The sequence below is a fragment of the Euwallacea similis genome, chromosome 1 (genome assembly GCF_039881205.1).
Source record: "Euwallacea similis isolate ESF13 chromosome 1, ESF131.1, whole genome shotgun sequence".
NCBI lineage: Eukaryota > Metazoa > Arthropoda > Insecta > Coleoptera > Curculionidae > Euwallacea > Euwallacea similis.
In genome coordinates this window covers 5,052,526-5,071,687 of record NC_089609.1, presented here as the reverse complement: position 1 = coordinate 5,071,687, position 19,162 = coordinate 5,052,526, and the positions used below count along the sequence as shown (strand labels likewise).

Here is a 19,162-nt window from a genome sequence, read left to right as displayed (position 1 = left end):
ATTATTATTGCCTTGATCGTCTCTGAGGGAAATGAATTTTTCTACCGTGAAATACACTACATGTGAACATTACTTAGTCAAATTTAGTCTACACTACTACTTTTTTATACATTTATGTAGGAATTGGGCTTTGACCATGAAGTGAAAGTTTTGAATGATGGGTACCTTATAAAGAACTGATTGCAGTGCCATGGTAAAAACTTCCCATTCTAGTTTAGTATCTTGCAAAATCATCGTTTTTATAAACTTTTGCTTAGGCTCTCCTTTGAGATGCAGTAGGTAGTACCTAGTCTACTTAAAGAACAAGTTGGGTACTCTTTTCGGCCATGATATAACTAAGTCTTATTTATCTAAACCGTTTGTCGTCATTGCAAGATATTTCCAATTAAAAATCCGATATCCTTGGTAGAATTTTGTTCGATTCTAGGACGTTTCCAGGCCAAGTGCCTTAATCGATATTTTAGCGATTTAAAATACGCATTAATATTTCACAATTCCTCCATTAAAATTACACAATTGGAATAAGCACCGTCTGAAGCACCTACGCATTGGTGTTTGTTTTCATGTTCTTTGATCGTGAAAATTTTGTTTTGCCAGGTTGCTTTCGTAAAATCTTTTAAAAAATTTACGCTGTACTTACAGTATTAATTTATGGATACATAGTTAAAAAATCACCTTTCATAGAGAAAGAAACTTCTTTTACTTCTGGTATCCCAACATTTTAGAAATTTTTCGTGTTTTGTGCCGTTTTTCACGAAAAGGTCCAAGGTTAATTTTTTCTCATTGCATATCAATTTACACGTATAGATTTTATGTTCTTTCTTATTTTCAAAAAACTCATTATCGAAATTCTTAATTTGGGATAAAGAAACCTCGTGTTTCGCAGTATCAAATCCCTTTCCGAAAAATGATACTTTCCACTTAAATTTTTCAAAAAAAATGTCAGTAAAAAAGGTGACAAAACGAAATAAAACACACTTATTTTTATTCACTACGAATGTAATATATTTAGATTTAGTATCTGGTGCAGAAACGAATGATTCACCTAATGCCACAAGTACATAAAGCGTAATCAAACAAAATTGTATGCCTACATTTCAAAATTTCTTAGCATAAATAACTAGAAAATCTAAAATTCGCGTCTGTGGTATTTGTCAGGATCGAAATACGATGTAACTACCACCCTGTTGCTGAACTTTCGTCCGGTAAGAGTTTGTTGGGCTTTCTGGCAGTCCAACACTGAATTAAATTCAACGAATACCTGAAAGTAAAATAACTAAAGTATTAGCTGGAAATTATTCTGATATACATAACTGGGAAATACCAAAACTCTAGAACTAATAAAAGTTAAACCGAAATTAGACAACAATATGTTTACCTTTCCGCATCCAGGCACTTCCACGCCTTCAATCGGTCTTGGAATCTCTATACTTCTAACTACCCCATATTTATTGCATTCCTCTTTGATGTCCTCCAGAATGTCTTCATATTCTTCTTCATCTTTTAATTCGTCGGGAGTAACCTGCACAATAAATTACCCAATTAATTTACAAAATGGAAATGCCATGTTTTAGTCAGTTTCCTTCCTCAATCTTAACTACAATGGACAAATTTTAATTGTATTATATTACCAAACACTCACCATATTCAACAAACATAAAACTTCTGTCGGCGGGCCTGAAGCGCCAACGAGACTAAGACCTGGAACTTGAATTTGCACTGCAGGCAGTACAGTAGCGTTCTTGGCTCCAACGCTGGCCCTCTGGACGATGAGCCGCTTATCTCCTAGTTGCATGCCGTTTAAGCCAGCAATAGCCTACAAAACGGTTAATATTAAATTGAAAATATAGTTTCATGTAAAGAGATTTGTCACCTGGTCGGTCATGCTAATATCAATATACTCAGCAAATGCGTAGCCCTTGCTTAACCCAAAGGCCGTGTCTTTGACCAAGTTGAAGGCCTTCAGCTGACCGAACGACATCAACAATTCCTTAACCTGCGAAAACGTTAAAGTTAGTTGGTTTATCCTATTAACTGGAGTTGGCACTGTGTCCACATTGAAACAACAATTAATTATGTACATACTTCAGCTATTTCTTTCAATGTGGACACATAAACAAAACTAAACACTTGTTTTACTTATACAAACCGAAGGCTGTAAATGAAGCACTCATTTTTTTGGTTTTTATTACAAAGAAACGAATTTTAAGCTTTAGTTTTTGCCTGATAGGACCCCGATATCGGAATATTTTTAGAATTCATACAGCCTATTCTATAAGCATCGTTTTTAATTTTAAGTAGCACTCCGATTCCGGTTTAACTTGCCTTTCTAATTCCACAGGGTGTTCGGGTTTTTTAGTGTGGATTCAACAATTCATAAGGATCGAGCGCGCGACCCTAGCTACAGGGCAGAAAATCAAAGCATGAGTAACGTTTACAACCATATTGCAAAATAACTACTAGATATTAAACATGTTTCTGCCGTTAACAATGGGTATTGTTTTATTAGTTTTTAAAAACGTTGAAATGGTTCTGGTTCAGACGGTGTTAATAGAAAACCCCCTTTATTTCATTTTAATCCCCTGGAAAATTTAAAAAACCCAATTATTTTAATGACGTCTGTGTAATGTAAATAGTACAAAACCAGAACTGTAAATATCGCCTTTAACGTATCATGGATAGAAAAATATCAAAAGAAATATTATAAGTTTCCTTCGTTCTAAAAACAAAACAATCCCCATTGTTTGAGTTTTAGCACACTTAAAAACGATATTGAAATTTGTGAGTCCACATTTCGGTTTCTAAACCTGAAAAAAACCGCTGAAATCCGAGAAATATCGTGGACCACAAAGGTCGACTATTTACTTTACATTCAGCCTGTTCCAGCATAATTTTACCTAAAAAAACCCTGCAACAACAAGAAAACCTGTAACAAAACTCTGAAAATGCTGAAAAGAACCCAGAAAATGGCAAGAAGAACGTTTTATTTTGCACCTGAAAATGCTGTAAGAAAATACGCGGCCGATCCTTGAGCGCTGACGCTGTTTCGCTAAAGCTAAGAAAGAAAATAATCTTTCCATGTACCTTCGCTCTGTCAAAGTTGTACAGTTAAAACAATTTATAGCTAAAGTGATAGAGAGATAAATACAACTTTTGACCCCATGCACCTTCATTCACACCTATTTCCTTCTTCTGAACTTACCTGATCTTCGTTCAAATAATTTGGTAAACCCCCTATAAATATTTTATGAGGAGAATCCGGGACCACAGTACTTATGACGCCTGCGGGGACGGTGATTGAGTTTTCTGACATTCCGGGCATCGGTTGGTAATCATGAGGACGCCGGATTTTAAGAGATTGACCTGAAATGCAGAATGTTTACTACAACATCCAATTAGGGAAAGTCGCCCTCCTGTAAATTTTGTTTGTTTGAACTTTTAACTATAAATGCCTAAAATGCAATTATTTTCTTTTCATTTAGAAAAAGTTGAACTGTAAAACAATTCACAAACAACACATAAAAAAGTAAAAATGTATATTTTACCTTTGAAATTAATTCCGTCAAACGCCATGGCTTGCGTTGTTTCGTCGATAGACCTAAACTCAAGGAAAGCGAAATTTTTGTCCAAATTAATCTGACACGCCAAAACGGGGTTTCCGGCGGCTTGAGCCAAACCGCTAAGATGCATCTGCTGGTTGAAATACTCCATCATTTCGTCTTCAGTTACTCCAAATGGAATGTTTCCGACGTACAATCTGGGTAGAGCAGAAAATTTAATTATTTGCTATTAAGTGGGCATTAAACAGAAAATAATTATTACTCTTAATAACATGATGACTACCAAAATAATGGATTGTTAGGCATAGAGTTAAATCCATTATTCACCTACTGACAATAGTCAGACCTGATGGCAAATTAGCTTACGATTTATATAGACTTATTTACAAATAATCTTTCAGTGCAACTCTTCTGCATTGCACATTTTAAGTAAACTTATTAAAAATCAAAAAATATATTTGGGATACCTTCTAGCTTGTCTGGTAATTGTTGATCCTACCACAGGAACAGCAGCTTGGGGCGTGTCTGCTACGATATTGGCAGGTATTTGACCAGCGGCTTGCATAGCTTTATACTGCAGAGGAGTAATATGTTCGAAGCCTGGTGGTGGTACATCCCAATATAAGGATGGCTTTCTCCTCCGTGAAAAGCTGTCTAGATTAACATTTTTTATTTAGTAACTATTACCTAAATATATTAGTGGAGGAAAAGTATCAAAGAAACAAATTAGTTATAATAAATATAAACAACTCTTAAAATATCAGATTCAGAGACGGACAGATCCAGACCACTAAATATTCTGTGGCTTTTTTTTACATAAAAATACATACAAAATACCTTGACATACTTTCAAATATGCACCTCAGTTTCTGATCAACAATCTGACGTCAATGGAAATGAATATTTGAAAACTAGGTATTTACTTTTGTGGCCTCTTGGAGACCTGGAACGGCTCCTTCTCCTTTCTGGTCTCTCCCTGGATCGAGACCTGGAACGGCGTCTGTGTTCCCGAGATCGTGAACGACGTCTACGGTCCCTCTCACGGCTGCGGTCCCGTTCTTTTTCTAATTTTTAACATTAGGAACATGAAAAATAACACCTTTTCATAACACAATGCAACACCACAATACCTTTGTCGTCGCTCATATTAACCATTTAGTAGGGTTTTCCTAGTGTTCAGGAAATGTGTGGAATTGTATCTATGATAAAGAGCTTTCCCTGTCTTTTGTTTGCTACAAATCAATAGAAATAAATCTCTATTTTATTAAACACATGGAAATATGCAATACATAAAAGAACGCAACGAACAGCCAAATACCGAAAAAAGCCAAAAGAAAACCCAAACACCAAATCCGAAATTTCAAAATGGCCGAGATCGATCTCAATAAAGCCCAATCCTTGATAGTGCTGGGCTTCTATTTTTACAAGCCACGAAGTTATAAATATGACAACGTCTTGGCTAGAGAAACGAAACCGTCCACATTCTATTCCATCGCATCTATTGCTTTCTAAATATTTTTATTTATTAAGCCGTTTATATTTAGAAATGGCTTTATTTTTATAGTGATTCATTACATTCCATACATCAATATTATAGCGTAGTTGCCAACTCTAGGTGCACGTTAGATAATGAAATCGTTATTTTTTGGTTTGTCAATTGTCAATCAAAATAACAAATTGTATTTGTTTTATTTATTGTTAAACGAATTTGCTAACATAACATGAAGAATTAAATACAGTTTAATTGTTAAAATTGCGATTTAGATATAATAAATTTCCGAAAATCTAAATTTCACTTGTACTAGTGCATACTTTGTGGAAGTGTATTTATTTTTCCATTTTGTTAGAATGTGGTCCTTAATGAACTCTCCTGTAGTAAGTATTGTGCCGCATTACTTTTACTCCATTTCATACTGTATGCCGTTGCTGTGGACCTTGCACACGTTCTATCATTCATTTTTCTCCAAAACGTTTAATTTGAAACAAAATTAATTTTTTAAAAACTCATAGCTTTCCAACCCTGAAAAAATTCTTTCCATCTGAAAAGAGAAAATAGACTGGAATTCCGTCTTCTTTTTCAGGTGACTTTCTTGGACATTAAAGACCACTATGATTTAAAAAATGACTTTACTTGTACTTTTAAACTTGATGCAAAGTATGTTCAAAAATCCTATGATATTGTAGCTATATTTAAACTAGGGTGGAACAATACTAGTGAATATATAACTGGAAAAGCAGTTCGAGATGTTAACACAGAACAGATTGGACAAATTACATTTCTTGGTAAGTGTATTTTGCTGCTATTCTGTTACATAACTACATGAGCAAAAGTGATATCTTCATTTTGGTATTTAGAAGTAACTATATAATAATTAATACACTCCATTTCATGTCCTACAACTTAAACCCTTCTTTAGGTTATCTACTACCAAGAGACACTTCAAATTTATATCAAGTATGTTACATCAGTAACCAGGAATTAAAAGGAGCCAGTTCACCTTTCGATTTTAGTGTAGAATACCAACCACTAACAACCTCAGAAATATTGTCAAGTCAAGTATTAATTTCATGTGATAGCACAGCAATGTGTCAAGTAATTCTTGAAAAAGATATTGAGATTACTAAACTTAAAGAGATGATCGCTAGTCTTACAGAAGAAAACAATATTCTTAAAAAGTCATTGAAAGTCTTTCTAGATGAGAAGATGGAGAGTAGCTTTAAAAATTATGATCAAGACATTACAAAATTGAAGGGTTCAGTGGAGGGTATAGAACATATTGTTTTGAGGCACAATAAAGATATTAAAATGCTTAAAAATAAGGTAGTGGAGGGAGAGGAGGAGTATAAAAAATTATATTTTGAAAAACTTAAAATTGAAAAAAAATATGAAAAACTGAAAGATACTTATTGTTCAGATAAGGGTTGGGTGCATGAAGAGGAAGAATTCATTGATGTCAACAAGGATCTGGGAGAATTGCAACCGCTACCACCATTTCCTTTTATGCTTCAACATTCACATTCAGACTCGAAAGCATAAAATTATTTTTCTTTCAACAATAACATTAACTAATGTTTTTGAGAGTGTTTAGGACATTAAAATATAAATTGATTAATGTGTGCTTCTAACAACAGTGTGAATTGCTTTTACTAAGCAAATTTATTATTTATTATATTAAACCAAAGGATGGAATTTAAAAAAAAATTTAAATTACATAACTTTTTAATTTAATACCAAAATGAAGAATTGATAAATGTGTGATAAAAACTATTTAAATAGGAAAAAATATGAAAACTTTATAAAACTGTTTTTGAGCAATAGAAGGTTGTAGAATACCTGAACTCCCATGGTTTCTAAACAAATAAATCTGCTATAAAATGCAGGTGTTCTATCAAGTGGCTTAAGAACTTTTAAAATAAAAGTGATATCAGAGGTCATTTGCATAAAATAATGAGATGTGGAAATGCGATTTGCCTAGGTCGTTCTGTTTAAAATAAGCCAGAGATTCAACTTTGAAAAGTGAGGAACATACCAAATGTGGTTCTTTTCAAAGGGACACCCTATATAATTTAGTGTTACTGGCCCTTGTGGAACTAATGGTGATAATGTAGAATCTGGATAAATATAATATTTAAATGTAGTAATTATTATTATTATTCTGATAAGTAATATATAAGTAATGTTAATGTTTCAAATGTTTATATTTTATTATTCTTAGAATATTTTTTTGTTTTCTGATTATCAAGTTATATCATAATATAATGGAACATGTTGATAACAATGAAAGAGTTGCAGGGCTCTTCTTCAACCTCTTGAGGGCATTCAATTGACTTGTATTTGAGCCATGGGGGATGTTGATGTCACAATTGGTGGGGATGAAATCAGTGCAGATATGAACACTGCATTTGTGTTACTTAATACAGAAATGTTTATTCATAATGTCAATACAAAATATATCAAGGAATATTATAGAATAAATTAGTAATAAATTATATAAGTGTGTTTCAAATTATTTTGCATATAACATGTACCTACACCTAACAGCAAAGAAAAGTTACTATAAAAATTTAAACATTGGCAATTTTTCCCAAATTAAAAAACACCCTAACTCTATGATTCATTTTGGGTGGCTGTTGCTTATTTTCAAAAGTAGCAGCAATTATGTTAGTAAAAATATGCTCCATTGTAAATCCACACACTACTTCATCATTTTCCTTTAAATCAACATCTGGTGTTACTTGTAATTTCACTAAAGCCTTATTAGATTTCCTCCACACCACTAAATTAGGATCATCCTCAATGTTATGGATATCAGTGGAATCATCATACTCTGCTGCATCATCTCTTGGGGGTAAAATAAATGGATTTTCTGGAATAGCTACTTTACAATTAACAGTTTCTTCAATTTTTCTGGCTTTGAGAGTGATAGATGGTTGACGGGGAGTGTGAGACAACAGACTTGACGGCTGTGGGCTTGTTAATGAAGGTTTAGTTGATTCCAGAGATAAGTGCTGTTCAAATCTCTCAGCTATATCAATCATTTTCTGTTCATTGACAAATGCTTCTTGTTCTGCTAAGTCCAAGTCAAGAATAGTAATGGTAGTTTGATGGGTTGTTTGATTAAGAAATTTAATAATGAGATCACAAGGTTTGTCTGGAAGTAATGGTCCAACACTGACAATAGTGATCTGTGGGATGTAAACATATGCAAAAAGCTGTATTTTGAATTTAATAGAGGTTGGGTTATACTCAGGTTTGCTTATATTGCGTTCACACTGCCGGCATCTTAACGATTTCTTCACAGATAGTTGCTTCTGCACAGGAAAGAGCTTATCTACAGTAGTTGGCTGAGATTCTGGCTGCAAAAGCCTTTGTTCTATAGTTGTAATGTTCATCAAAGAAACTGGGGTGGTAAATATTTCATCTGGCAGTTGTTCTACCTCAGATTTTGCAATTGCTGGTTCTGGCATCTTTGGCTTTTTAAGCATAGCATGAGGAATATCAGAGAGACCAATTCGTTTCCTTAGGGCTGATGCTGTGACTCCAGTTCTATCAGTATAACTCACAAACCCCATTTGCTTCCCAAGTTGTTTCTTCTTATCCACCTCTTTTTTTTGCTTTTGTGATAACATCACCTGTTTGTAAGTGTCAATAATTTGTTGCAAATGGTTGCTGTGCACATTTTCACGCTGTGGCCATCCACCAGTAGCAGAAGCTTGGTCAGGAATTCCAACATCTCTCGAATTCCATCTACAGTAATAGCAGCTCAAATAGTATGTTTTCTTCACGGAAGACACACTACTTTTAGCATCTTCTGTGTTGACAGGGCTTTTTGAGGCAATTCTAGTTGACAATTCTTGCTGACAACTAGGACAGACGAAACAGTTAGCACATTTATTCTTCTTGACTTTAGCTTCAGCAGATGGAATGGTTTCACAACATTTTCCGCAGAAAATTGAATCTACTTCAGGGCAGACACAAAATCCACATCGAAGTTGGGAGCAATGCCGACAAAAATACAGATAGGGGAGAGACTTTAGCAAACCGCAAGTGCAGGCGTATTTAACTGCTTCTGCGCCCGTTTTATAAGACATTTTCATGTAAACCTCTGTTGCTCAAAATATTGAATTAAATAACTAAAAATTGATAGAAATTGGTAATAACGATTAGCTCGACCATTAAAAAACTCTAATGACAATAAATAAAAACTAAAATTTATGTGTAAAAAACCCCATTTTCCCTTTTGCAATCAATGACAGCTAAGGATGGGAAAACATCGAAAGTGATCGTTGTGTTTACACCCAGAGCAGTAGTAGAATTAAGAAAAAACATTTGCCCCAAAATCACTTGAACTTAAAAAACGAATGGTTACCTTTTCGGTTTTAAACTTTTGTGGCATTCCTGGCGGAGAGAAGATCGGAATGATCTCGCGAACGAGGAGCACAATAACTTTTTATACTATGAATGAAGTGTACACTTACACCTAAAACGTAATTTTTGATATGATTTCGAGCGAATCGGACTCTCCTATTATCCCGAAGTGGGGAGATGTCATTTGTCCAAATTGACTGTGGGAAAAATTCCAGCTGTGCTGTGACGCTGTGAGCTGTGACTGGGAATCGGGAATGAATCACAGGATTCTTTTTTCGCTGGTTTGTGGATTTTCGGGAGTGCAGTGTTTCTTAATTCACGCAAATTGCAGTTAACGGCTAAAAATTTAGTCGTGGGTCGCTCCCTTAATGTTAATCGGTCGATGTTGGATGCATCGTGTTTGTTAACGTCGATGTTTTAAACCACGGACGCATTTTCAACAATCCCACCTTCAGAATTGTGTTGGCTGGCACTGCTTGCATAAGCTTTTGGACTCGTCAAACAATTCGAGGAAATGTTTAACCGCAGTTAATTTATTTTTGTTTGTATTTTGTGGTGGTCTGGTAAGTGAGACAGTTAAAAATAGTTTGCTAGTGCCAAAAATATTTCACATCTCACCAGTTCCAACAAATAGGTGTTCTGATCTCATTTCAGAAACGCCCAGTGGTCGTAATTTCGCATTTAACTTCAGAGGTTTTTTCTATTTTGCAGGTTTGGTCATGGCCAAGGTTCTTGCTTTTGTTTTATAATAATATTGTGCACCACCCTCAAATATACCCCAGGTGTCACAGATTACTTGAACACCTGGCTTAAGTTTAGTTGCAGTTTTTTATGTCAGCTGTCAGAATAAGTTTAAATTAAACCCCAAAAATGTCTGAAGATGGGTTTTCTGATAATTTCGATGAACCCAACATTGAAATTCAGATTAAAACCTTGATGGGCACGACATTCGACATTAAGGTATCCTCCAATGATACAGTCAGTGCCATTAAGAAGAAAATTTTCAGAGTTGAAGGTAAGAAGCTACAGCTGTTGGTATAGCTCTAGAATTGTTTAATAAATTAAGACAACATAGAAAATAACTTCAAATTAAATATGATATTAACATAGCTGGTGTCATCACGAATCTCATTGTTAATGTTTCGATCATTATTCAGATAAGTTTCATCATTGAAGTTTTGTCCATTTTCCAAATTTTGCATCACACCAATGTGTGGCAAACGATGTGAATGTAGCCAGGTATATTAAAATTATGCCTGAATTTTAATTGTTTATCAGCAAGGTGTTTTCTAAACATATGGCGCCATTTTAAAGGGATATTTCTTAGGTCATCTCATTTTTGACATTTAAAATTAAAATCTAAACAAACTTAATACAAATAAATAAAATCTACACAATTTCAAAAATCTGCTAAAATGGTTCCAAACGGCTGCCACCAATTGGGAAATATGAATCCTTCTTCTAGGTGACTGCTAGTTTTTTGAAGAATCTGGGTTGGTTTTTTTAGCACCTCACATTTCAGAAAACAAGTGATTTGGACACACGTTTATAGACACTTTTTTCCTGTTTTAACCCAAATAATATCCCCTCAACTTTGTGCTGTATGTTTAGGAACCACTCTGTATATCTTTTATTTTAGAGTCATGTATCTTACAGGGTTATATCTATACAATATCAAAAAAATAGTTCAGTTTTTAAAGCAAAGAATGTGCTAATATGGGAGCTTAGAGGAATACAATACACATTACATAACATTCTAATTTTAGAAAGATGCTTTGCAATCATATATTTTTATTAAAGATTCGGTGCAAACAAGCAAAGAGGGTGATTATAAATATATTGTTTAGAGAATCTACAGCTAAGCTTTAGGTACGCCCTAGAGATAAAACCGGACAGAACATGATTTAAAATCAACAAAAATTGTAAGAAATAAGTGGTCCAAATTTTACATTTTTGTATGAAACACTGGTTTGGGTTAATAAGTATTTCATACGAATACAATTCCACAGAACGGGGAGCAATAATTAATATTCATTTACTTGACAAGAAAAAAGATTTGACCCGCCCAGTGATCTCTCATTAGACTCTCCTCTCAGCTCATCAATTAATATAACAAATCCCTTTGCATTTTAAGATATAAGGAAACTGAATTGAACAAACCAGGAAATGATTAAGCATAAAAACTGTTTATTTTTTCTATGCAAGTCCTAGTTAAATTAGTACACAAGCGTTATTGATAAATCTGACCTTGAACCAATTTTCGGTTTTATTTACCCAGCTTGCACTGGTACTGAACTCGAAAACGAGGGATTAGTCTTCAGTTTTTTTTTCACGTACAATTACATAATACTACCAGGTGATGCCAAATTTCACTTTTTTGGATAATTCCATATCACAATTTCCAGTTTCTTGGTTCTCATAGAAATAATTTTTTAGCCAAAATTACAACTGCTATAATCTATTAGTCTTTAGAACGGTTTTCTGTTATTATTTTGATAAAAATTCAAAAGGAGCACGTTCCAAACATTCACGATGTTTAAGCACAGGATACTACAATTTTGAAATTTAGCTGCCATTACCTGTGAACTTTCTATTTTGTTTCTATTATCAGGTTCATGAATTGCCAGGTTATGACGAACCTGGGAATGTTCTTAGAATGCGAATGGATATCAGAGGATTTACCCTTCCATTGCAACTAAAATTTTTCCTTATCGTTTAAGGTATCCCAGTTTTTCAACAAAACCTGATATTTCAATCGGAAGAGTTGAAAGACACTTCAAGGCTGCGTGATGCGGGAATCAGAAATGGGTCAACTTTAATCTTAGTTTCTGCAATGAGAGGCGGACCAATATCGACTAGACGACTATCAGTGTCGTGCGAGCATTATATATTGAAGGAATTGAAAGATCTTTTGGAGACTTCCAAGTAAGCTATTGCTGAGAAGTAACGATTATGGAATTGAGTTGCATTTAAATGTGTCTGAATTTAATTAGGGACGAAATGACGCCAGGCTCTAAGGTGTCAGTTCTGGTTTTTAAGGAAGGCGACATAATTAACCTTTTGCGCGTCATTGAAAACGAAGACGGTTCTTATTCTCCTTACAATGAGGGCCCGATTTCTCCGCCTTCGAAACCTTCGCGCCGAGACACTTTGGAAGCGTTTGAGAGGTGCGGTTTCAAGATAAAAATAGTATTTCATGCAAGTAAAAATGCACACATTTCACAATTTTATTAAATCCTAATAGTAATAGAAGCTTTTCCCTCTGATAGGCTTGTAGAAGATACCGAAATGTGTACCAAAATCACGACTCTTCGTAAGAAAATGGATGAACTGAATATTAAAAAGCAATCTAAGATTAAGAGTGCAGAAGACGTTGAATGTAGTATACGTCAGAGTTGTTATCAAAGCGAGCCACCTGAGGGGAGAGGCAATATTTCTTATCGCTTTTTAGAGGAATGCTCCGGCGAATTGCTGGACAATGTGGACCTGACGGTCTTTGAGAAACATATAGGTACGTGAAATTCCAATAATTATTAGACTCTCGTTTAGAAATGTTTTTTTATTAATTTTAGATGAAGGAAATCAATCAGAAAGTGAAGAGATAGCCCTCAAAGACAAACACCGCACCAAGCCAAAAGTATTGCAAAACATTTGTGTGCCAAAACCAAAGCTAAAGTCTCTATATAGCGAAAGAAGAGGGAGTTATTCTCAAACGAGAGAGGCTTTCGCCAGAATTGCCAAGAGGCTCCCGTCCCGGTCCATTGAACAATCGGAAACCAACATTGATGGCTACACTATAACTTTCTCCAGAGAAAGACATCCAAATTCATTTAGTGGCGGTCAAATGGACAACTCACCCTACTCAAATGCCTTGCCAAGCTTGAACTCTTTGGAGAACGATAGGCTGGATAGTCCGGATATTTTGGCGAACATTGATGGCTTAGACGATTGCGATGAGGAAAGAATTCCAATGGCGAATAACTGTAGTGAAAACCCATATTTGTTACAAGGTTTGAACTCAAACAAGTTACCAGATCTTAGGATATTTGATACAGGTGAGCAGATTTTTTCAATGTTTTAAGGGGAAGTTTTCTATTATGGTATTAAAGAATTAGCAATAATTTTAAGGTTTCTTTTTTCAATCATTTACTTACCATCTGGTGTCCCATATTTAATGTGATAGTAATAACACAGATCCATGCATCGCATAGGCGTATATCTACCTGTGAGACGCATGAATTGTTGCCTCAGTTTTCACTTCTTTTAAATGCGAAAACTTTTTTGTGTTTTAAATGAGCTATGTAGGATTTTAAAAACTCTTGGACTCTATGGGTGATTCTATTTCATTCTAATTTATTTCAGATGACTTTTTACCGGGAGAATTAGATGAATCGGAAAGGATTTTGGCAAGCGCATTAAGACGCGGTACAGCAGCAATAGCCAATGATAATAGCAATTTTTTAAATTTGCCGTCGCCGACCTATTTAGCAAATAATTCTGCTCCCACGGGAAGCGCCACGTTCAGAACGTTGCCGGATTTAACGTCAAACCGATTGACACGTAGCAACTTTGGATCAACTAGCGATGCAAAGATATTAGATAGGAATTGTAATAATTCGACTCCGGCTCTGAGCACTGTTTCGCGGGCTGGGGGTAGTCAATTCACTGGCATAAACAAGCTGCCACAGGCCCATTCCTTGGATTCCAGATGCTTCTGCAATATAGAGTCGTCTAGCTGCTCTAATAAGTTACCTCAGACGAGGTATATAATGAATTGTGTATTGCTTACAGAGTTTTAATTGTTATTTTATAGTAGCTATTCTCTAAGTACCGGAAAACTTTCTCCTCCCACTAGTAGCAGTAGTTTAGATGCCCCTTTACCAAATCTAACCAGGCTGGAATCCCTGGGCAATTTGTCGAGCAGTAGGGGCGAAAGCCCCATTTTGGGAGCGACGGGGGGATCTTCAGTGGAAGAGATGGGAGCCAAGTTGGCGGAGCAGCTCCAGCTCTTAGACGAGGAGACCAATAAGGACCTTTATGGGGAAAGTTACTCGATGTCTGCCCGGAACAGGGTTCGCCTAACGCGGCTGGTTCTTGCAACTGAAGTTGCTGAGAGGCCTAAGAGTTCTCCCGATAGTATAGAATTGGAAGAACGCACTCAAGATTTGTGGGAAATTCACGAGCCGGCTAGTGAAAGACTGAAACGTAGCGCCACGTGTCAAGTGAGTGTTTTATAAGAATATACAATTTCCAATTTTCTGGTAATAAATCGTACAATCGGAGTCCATCAAAAAACAAAGACTTCTGTAATGCTATAGTCCTCACTCGTAAAATAACATAAATATTCAACAATTGTCAAATTCAAAATATATTATCAATCACGATGGGAGGAAAAGAAGACTACAATCATAGGAATTTGGTGCCTTGTAGATATAAGTTCTTACTCAGTTTGTTATCAGCCAGTTGGCAACCATTGTGTTTACTCCTAGTAATCTTATTTATTTTTTACCCTTTTGTTGTAGGTGGGTTTACTAAAGCGTCGTCAAGGTATCGAGTATAACTATGACGGTCTCGAAAATCCTCAATCAAAACTCAAGCCAGAATTAAGCAATTTGGGAAATTATTCGCAGTCCTCTACGGAATTTGGCGTTTGTTCCGGAGCGAACTTTTTCGTGCCGCAATATTTGTCGGCCCCTAGTGCGATTCCACCTCAGTACGCCCCCAAACACCATCCGAAGTATTGCGATTTATTTTTTTCACACGAACCTAGGTCTCCGTTATATAATAGGAGAAATCGGTAAGTTTTGAATTGCATTTTTTTACACATGTAAATTTGAGAAAATCAATAAGTATTTCATGATTAAAGCTCGTTTTAAATTTGTCAATTTTCTTGAATGCAAACACGATGCCGAAGGATTATGTATCTTTGTCTTTTTTGAGTTTCAGTTGCGTTTATAATAAATTGTATAAGAGAGTATAGTAAGTGTAAAGTAAGTGTTATCTTATTTACATGCATTGCTATCTTATTTACAAGTTGCTTAATACCGTAATCCTAAACACGAATCTCTGTTTCAGGAGAGAAAATCTAGAAGCAAATAGAAATAATCCACGTAGTGCGAATTTAGAAAGAGACTGCTCAAGTATAGAAAGGTTAAAGAATGACGAAAATGTATTGGAGTCAAAAGAACAATTTAGGAATGAGGACTTATTTGGTTACTGTAATTTAGGCTGTGCCGCCAATGTCTTGGACAAGTAAGAACTTGATTGAAACTTATTAAGATACCTTAACGTATTTATTTAGGGTGGAAGAAAGTAAAGAAATTATAAAATTACCGCCTGTGATAAAGAAAAAATCGAGGTGTAGTGAATGCAATAAACGCCTCAATATCACGAACATATACAACTGTAGATGCGGACGAATATTTTGTTCACAACATAGATATTCAGAGGTAAATGCTATCACCAATAATACTTTTAAGAGTTTCAAATCGATTCAGCAGTTTAGATTTAATTGAATTTATTGTGCAGGTACATAGATGCACCTACGACTATAAAACTGAAGGTAGGAAGATTTTAGAACGACAAAACCCGCTGGTCACTGGTCAAAAAGTACAGCGGTTTTGAAACATGTGGAATTAAATATGAACCATATGACGAGTGCCTCTTGTGTAAAAACAGTTTTTCAGTTCAACTATTTACGCTGTATTGTCGATACTATAAAAAAATAATACTATTAAAACTACATATATACGGTTTTGCTTAAATGCTCATGTTATGTTTAGTGAAATGTTTGTAGAGGAGAGGTGTTTGGAATAATATTTGATAACGGTTTTTTTTTTGTTCATGATAGTGAGGGTCGCAAAACTGTTTTAATTTAATGTTTGTTGCGTCATTGAGGGTTTCAAATTTGACGTCATTGTATATGCGGAATACAGGGTATAATATTACCACTAAGGAGCATTGAAGAGGCTATGTAAATAAGTTTCTTGAGGCTCTATTGTAATCCAGTGATTGTGAAAATTAGGTGGTTTTCTGCATTCATTTAGGTATGACATTTAGTATCGTTTAATATATATATATTTTTTTGTGCAGCAATGTGATTTCTATGGGAATTTTTAAGGTTGATATTCTTAGGAACGTAAATTTGAATAAGAACACATACGGAAAGATAATTTACTGGTAAATTGTAATGCTGTCAATGTTGAGCGTGAAAGCACTACAAATATGATGCAAAAGCCAGTGACCGAAGCTCTTTTGAATCTAATTCTCGTATTTTGTCATTTAAAATCGTAATTTTTTACACAGAATTGCTAGTTAAAATAATGTTTTACGCAGTAGGAATGAAAATCAATTTTACTTGAAGTTTTCGATCTCAATTTTCGGGAATAAAGAATGACTATTTAAAAGTTTTAATGTCCTTTAAAGATGTGTTTTACTAATACAATATGGCCCCAATGTTATAGTAATCAAATGAGTGAGTAATATAATAATTAATGAGAATTTTATCCCCAAATTTCGATCCAGATCCATGTTCCGGCCTCGGTATTCAATTAAAACAGTTTTGTGTGCCCTTGGTATATTGTTTATCATTTTAGAATATTTGTTATTTTCTCTATATTTTTGTGCTAATCTGTGTTTTTCTTCATCGGAAGCAGATGAGTAAGTTTGTGAATTTTGTAGTTCATTTGTTAAGTTATTTATACACTTATATTCTTTGTGACGATTTAATAATACTCGATCCGAGCTAATTTTCCTCCCAGTCACATTTCATATTTTAATGACAGGACTGTTCAATTTTAAGACATGCAGTCCTCGGGATTTTTTGGATTGAATTAAAAATCCTGTATTTGATGGTACCTCATACAAAGTGCTATTTTGATAAACATGTTGCATTTTTTCAACAAAGTTTTTCGGGTGTTGAAAGAACGTTAAACAGTCTCAAAGTAAGCACTCCTCTTGTTTAAAGTATCTTTTTATTCATTTGGCATTGATGAACACTGGTAGCTATATTTGCGTTGGTAAATAATTCTATTTCGCTCATGTGTAGCTTAAAAAATGTCTGACCGAACTATAGGATTATTACTGTCACCCAACTCGTTCAGATTTCATTGCAAATCCGGTTATCCGTTTTGGAAAATACTAACAGTTTTTGTTCAAGTTATTTCCTCTTACAATGCCAAATAGCCGTTAAATGAGAACAAAATATTGTCGTTTTTCTTTGCAATAGGTCAAAGTTAATTTAACACGAGGTCCACTTTGTCAAAATTTGAAGAAATACATACAATCTGTTTTAAATGTTAAAAGATTTCGTGGAAATTTGCTCTCGTAAAGTGGGCCAACCTATTTCCTATTAAGAATATTTATTGAGATATTTTACAAATTGAAAAATAATTTTAAAGTTATTGCAGGAATACAGTTAGACACTTCGTCAGTTCTAACACCATCGGATTTCTTTCAAAATCCCAATTTTCAGTAATTATTTTCTATGTTGAATAATATTTCATATTAGGACTAAGAACGTTCTGTTGCGAGTTGTTTTGTGGACATTTTGGTGGGTATTAACTTCGACCAAGATCGATTTGTTTCTTTCGATAAACAGTAATGGTTAAAGTGGTTAATTTTGATTGCTTTGCTTATCTGTGGACATTAGTCGGTTATACCTACTGAAAATTCACTGATCGCCAAAGAGTTGCAAGGATTTACTTTAGTGCTAGTACCAAATTTACTTAAATATAATTTCTCTTGTTCCGAATACAAAAAAAATCTTATCTTGCAACTCTTATTCTAGCCCATTTGCCGGTTTATGGTGTGTAGCATTATTCACGTTTTTTATACATTATATATTATTTGGTCATCGCAGATTAACGTCGACTCCTCATGGTGGTTTATTTAATGTATTTGTTATTAACACCGTAATTATTTTATTAACTATTATATGCTATTCAGTTATATATTTATATCATAACCAGCAAAAAAATGTTCGGATGTTAAAATATTTTGAAGTGTCGAATAAAAATAGTAAATCCCAAAATTTTAAAAATTATATTTCTACGACTGTCGGAATATTGCATTGATATCGACTTAAAAATAAGATGGAAAGATTTTTCGATTTCAGTATGCTCTCAAATTCCAATGCTTTTTCCCATGGGCTTCCAATAAGGGCACTACCACAAAGAAACAAACATTAGAAGCCTGGTGGGAATTTGAGTTGCAGCTGTATCGAATTTTGAACTGTTAAGGCGGTACATCCCTGTCATTGTTCACAAATCGTTATAGTCGTAGAAAAAGTACTGCATACCAATGGTACGAAGTGAGTCGCATTTCGTGCTCGTATAATGTACTCTTGTGTGGTTAGCCTGTTACTTTGTTCATAGTTATCGTCTTGTAAATTATTATTTTGGAAATATAACACCTGAGAGCCATTTGATGCGGGTTTTTTTCCTAGTTTTCTCTGTTTATGTAGAAGTAGGTACAGATGCTGTATGTGTGCATGCTCACCTACATATTCAATAAAATAAAACGAAATATGCACACTTCTTAATGTGAGATAGTTGCCAATCTTGTTTCATTCTGCATTTCTTGAGTTTTCCATCCACATAAATATACAATAACTAGTATTCCTAACTTATTGGATTATATTATGAATGCTTAATAATAATGAAGGTGAAAGGTTGAAGTTCACACTCCAATCTGACATCACTGTTTCGCATGTGACACTCAGCTCTTCGAACGC

At 34.6% G+C, this 19,162-nt stretch overlaps 4 protein-coding genes across 5 annotated transcripts; 2 read left to right on the top strand and 2 right to left on the bottom strand.

Moving 5' to 3' along the window:
• Positions 1–978: 978 nt before the first annotated feature.
• U2af50 (U2 small nuclear riboprotein auxiliary factor 50) lies at positions 979–4,921 on the bottom strand. Its single transcript, XM_066403872.1, has 9 exons — positions 4,691–4,921; positions 4,484–4,624; positions 4,028–4,214; positions 3,546–3,757; positions 3,203–3,363; positions 1,874–1,996; positions 1,643–1,816; positions 1,379–1,522; positions 979–1,261 (listed from the first exon to the last, which is right to left on the bottom strand). Exons 1-9 carry the CDS (start codon positions 4,713–4,715, stop codon positions 1,130–1,132), a joined length of 1,299 nt encoding a protein of 432 aa, XP_066259969.1. The 5' UTR covers positions 4,716–4,921; the 3' UTR covers positions 979–1,129.
• Positions 4,922–5,285: 364 nt separating this feature from the next.
• LOC136408879 (tax1-binding protein 1 homolog) lies at positions 5,286–8,310 on the top strand. Its single transcript, XM_066390080.1, has 3 exons — positions 5,286–5,435; positions 5,642–5,843; positions 5,978–8,310. The coding sequence occupies exons 1-3, from the start codon at positions 5,409–5,411 to the stop codon at positions 6,595–6,597; spliced, it is 849 nt and encodes a 282-aa protein (XP_066246177.1). The 5' UTR covers positions 5,286–5,408; the 3' UTR covers positions 6,598–8,310.
• Positions 7,463–9,228, bottom strand: DCTN4-p62 (dynactin subunit 4). The gene has a single exon (XM_066390068.1). It carries the CDS (start codon positions 9,156–9,158, stop codon positions 7,626–7,628), a length of 1,533 nt encoding a protein of 510 aa, XP_066246165.1. The 5' UTR covers positions 9,159–9,228; the 3' UTR covers positions 7,463–7,625.
• Positions 9,229–9,639: 411 nt separating this feature from the next.
• LOC136415035 (AN1-type zinc finger protein 4-like) lies at positions 9,640–18,851 on the top strand. Of its 2 annotated transcripts, none has more exons than XM_066399402.1 (12): positions 9,640–9,992; positions 10,141–10,444; positions 12,150–12,354; positions 12,423–12,596; positions 12,699–12,940; positions 13,002–13,484; positions 13,792–14,191; positions 14,246–14,651; positions 14,952–15,226; positions 15,505–15,681; positions 15,731–15,878; positions 15,958–18,851. In XM_066399402.1, exons 2-12 carry the CDS (start codon positions 10,300–10,302, stop codon positions 16,051–16,053), a joined length of 2,751 nt encoding a protein of 916 aa, XP_066255499.1. In that variant the 5' UTR covers positions 9,640–9,992; positions 10,141–10,299; the 3' UTR covers positions 16,054–18,851. The 2 variants fall into 2 exon arrangements, with proteins under 2 accessions (XP_066255499.1, XP_066255490.1); XM_066399393.1 differs by having other exon boundaries at positions 14,243–14,651.
• Positions 18,852–19,162: the final 311 nt, after the last annotated feature.

Coding starts and splice junctions, on each gene's coding strand:
- U2af50 (XM_066403872.1), bottom strand. CDS start 4,715: ATGGTTAATATGAGCGACGACAAAG. Junction 1,997..3,202: donor ATTATTTGAACGAAGATCAG/GTAAGTTCAGAA, acceptor ACGTTTTCGCAG/GTTAAGGAATTGTTGATGTC. Junction 1,817..1,873: donor ATATTAGCATGACCGACCAG/GTGACAAATCTC, acceptor ACCGTTTTGTAG/GCTATTGCTGGCTTAAACGG.
- LOC136408879 (XM_066390080.1), top strand. CDS start 5,409: ATGTGGTCCTTAATGAACTCTCCTGTA. Junction 5,436..5,641: donor CCTTAATGAACTCTCCTGTA/GTAAGTATTGTG, acceptor CTTCTTTTTCAG/GTGACTTTCTTGGACATTAA. Junction 5,844..5,977: donor TGGACAAATTACATTTCTTG/GTAAGTGTATTT, acceptor ACCCTTCTTTAG/GTTATCTACTACCAAGAGAC.
- DCTN4-p62 (XM_066390068.1), bottom strand. CDS start 9,158: ATGAAAATGTCTTATAAAACGGGCGCAGAAGCAGTTAAATACGCCTGC.
- LOC136415035 (XM_066399393.1), top strand. CDS start 10,300: ATGTCTGAAGATGGGTTTTCTGATAATTTCGATGAACCCAACATTGAA. Junction 14,652..14,951: donor AACGTAGCGCCACGTGTCAA/GTGAGTGTTTTA, acceptor CTTTTGTTGTAG/GTGGGTTTACTAAAGCGTCG. Junction 15,227..15,504: donor TTATATAATAGGAGAAATCG/GTAAGTTTTGAA, acceptor TCTCTGTTTCAG/GAGAGAAAATCTAGAAGCAA.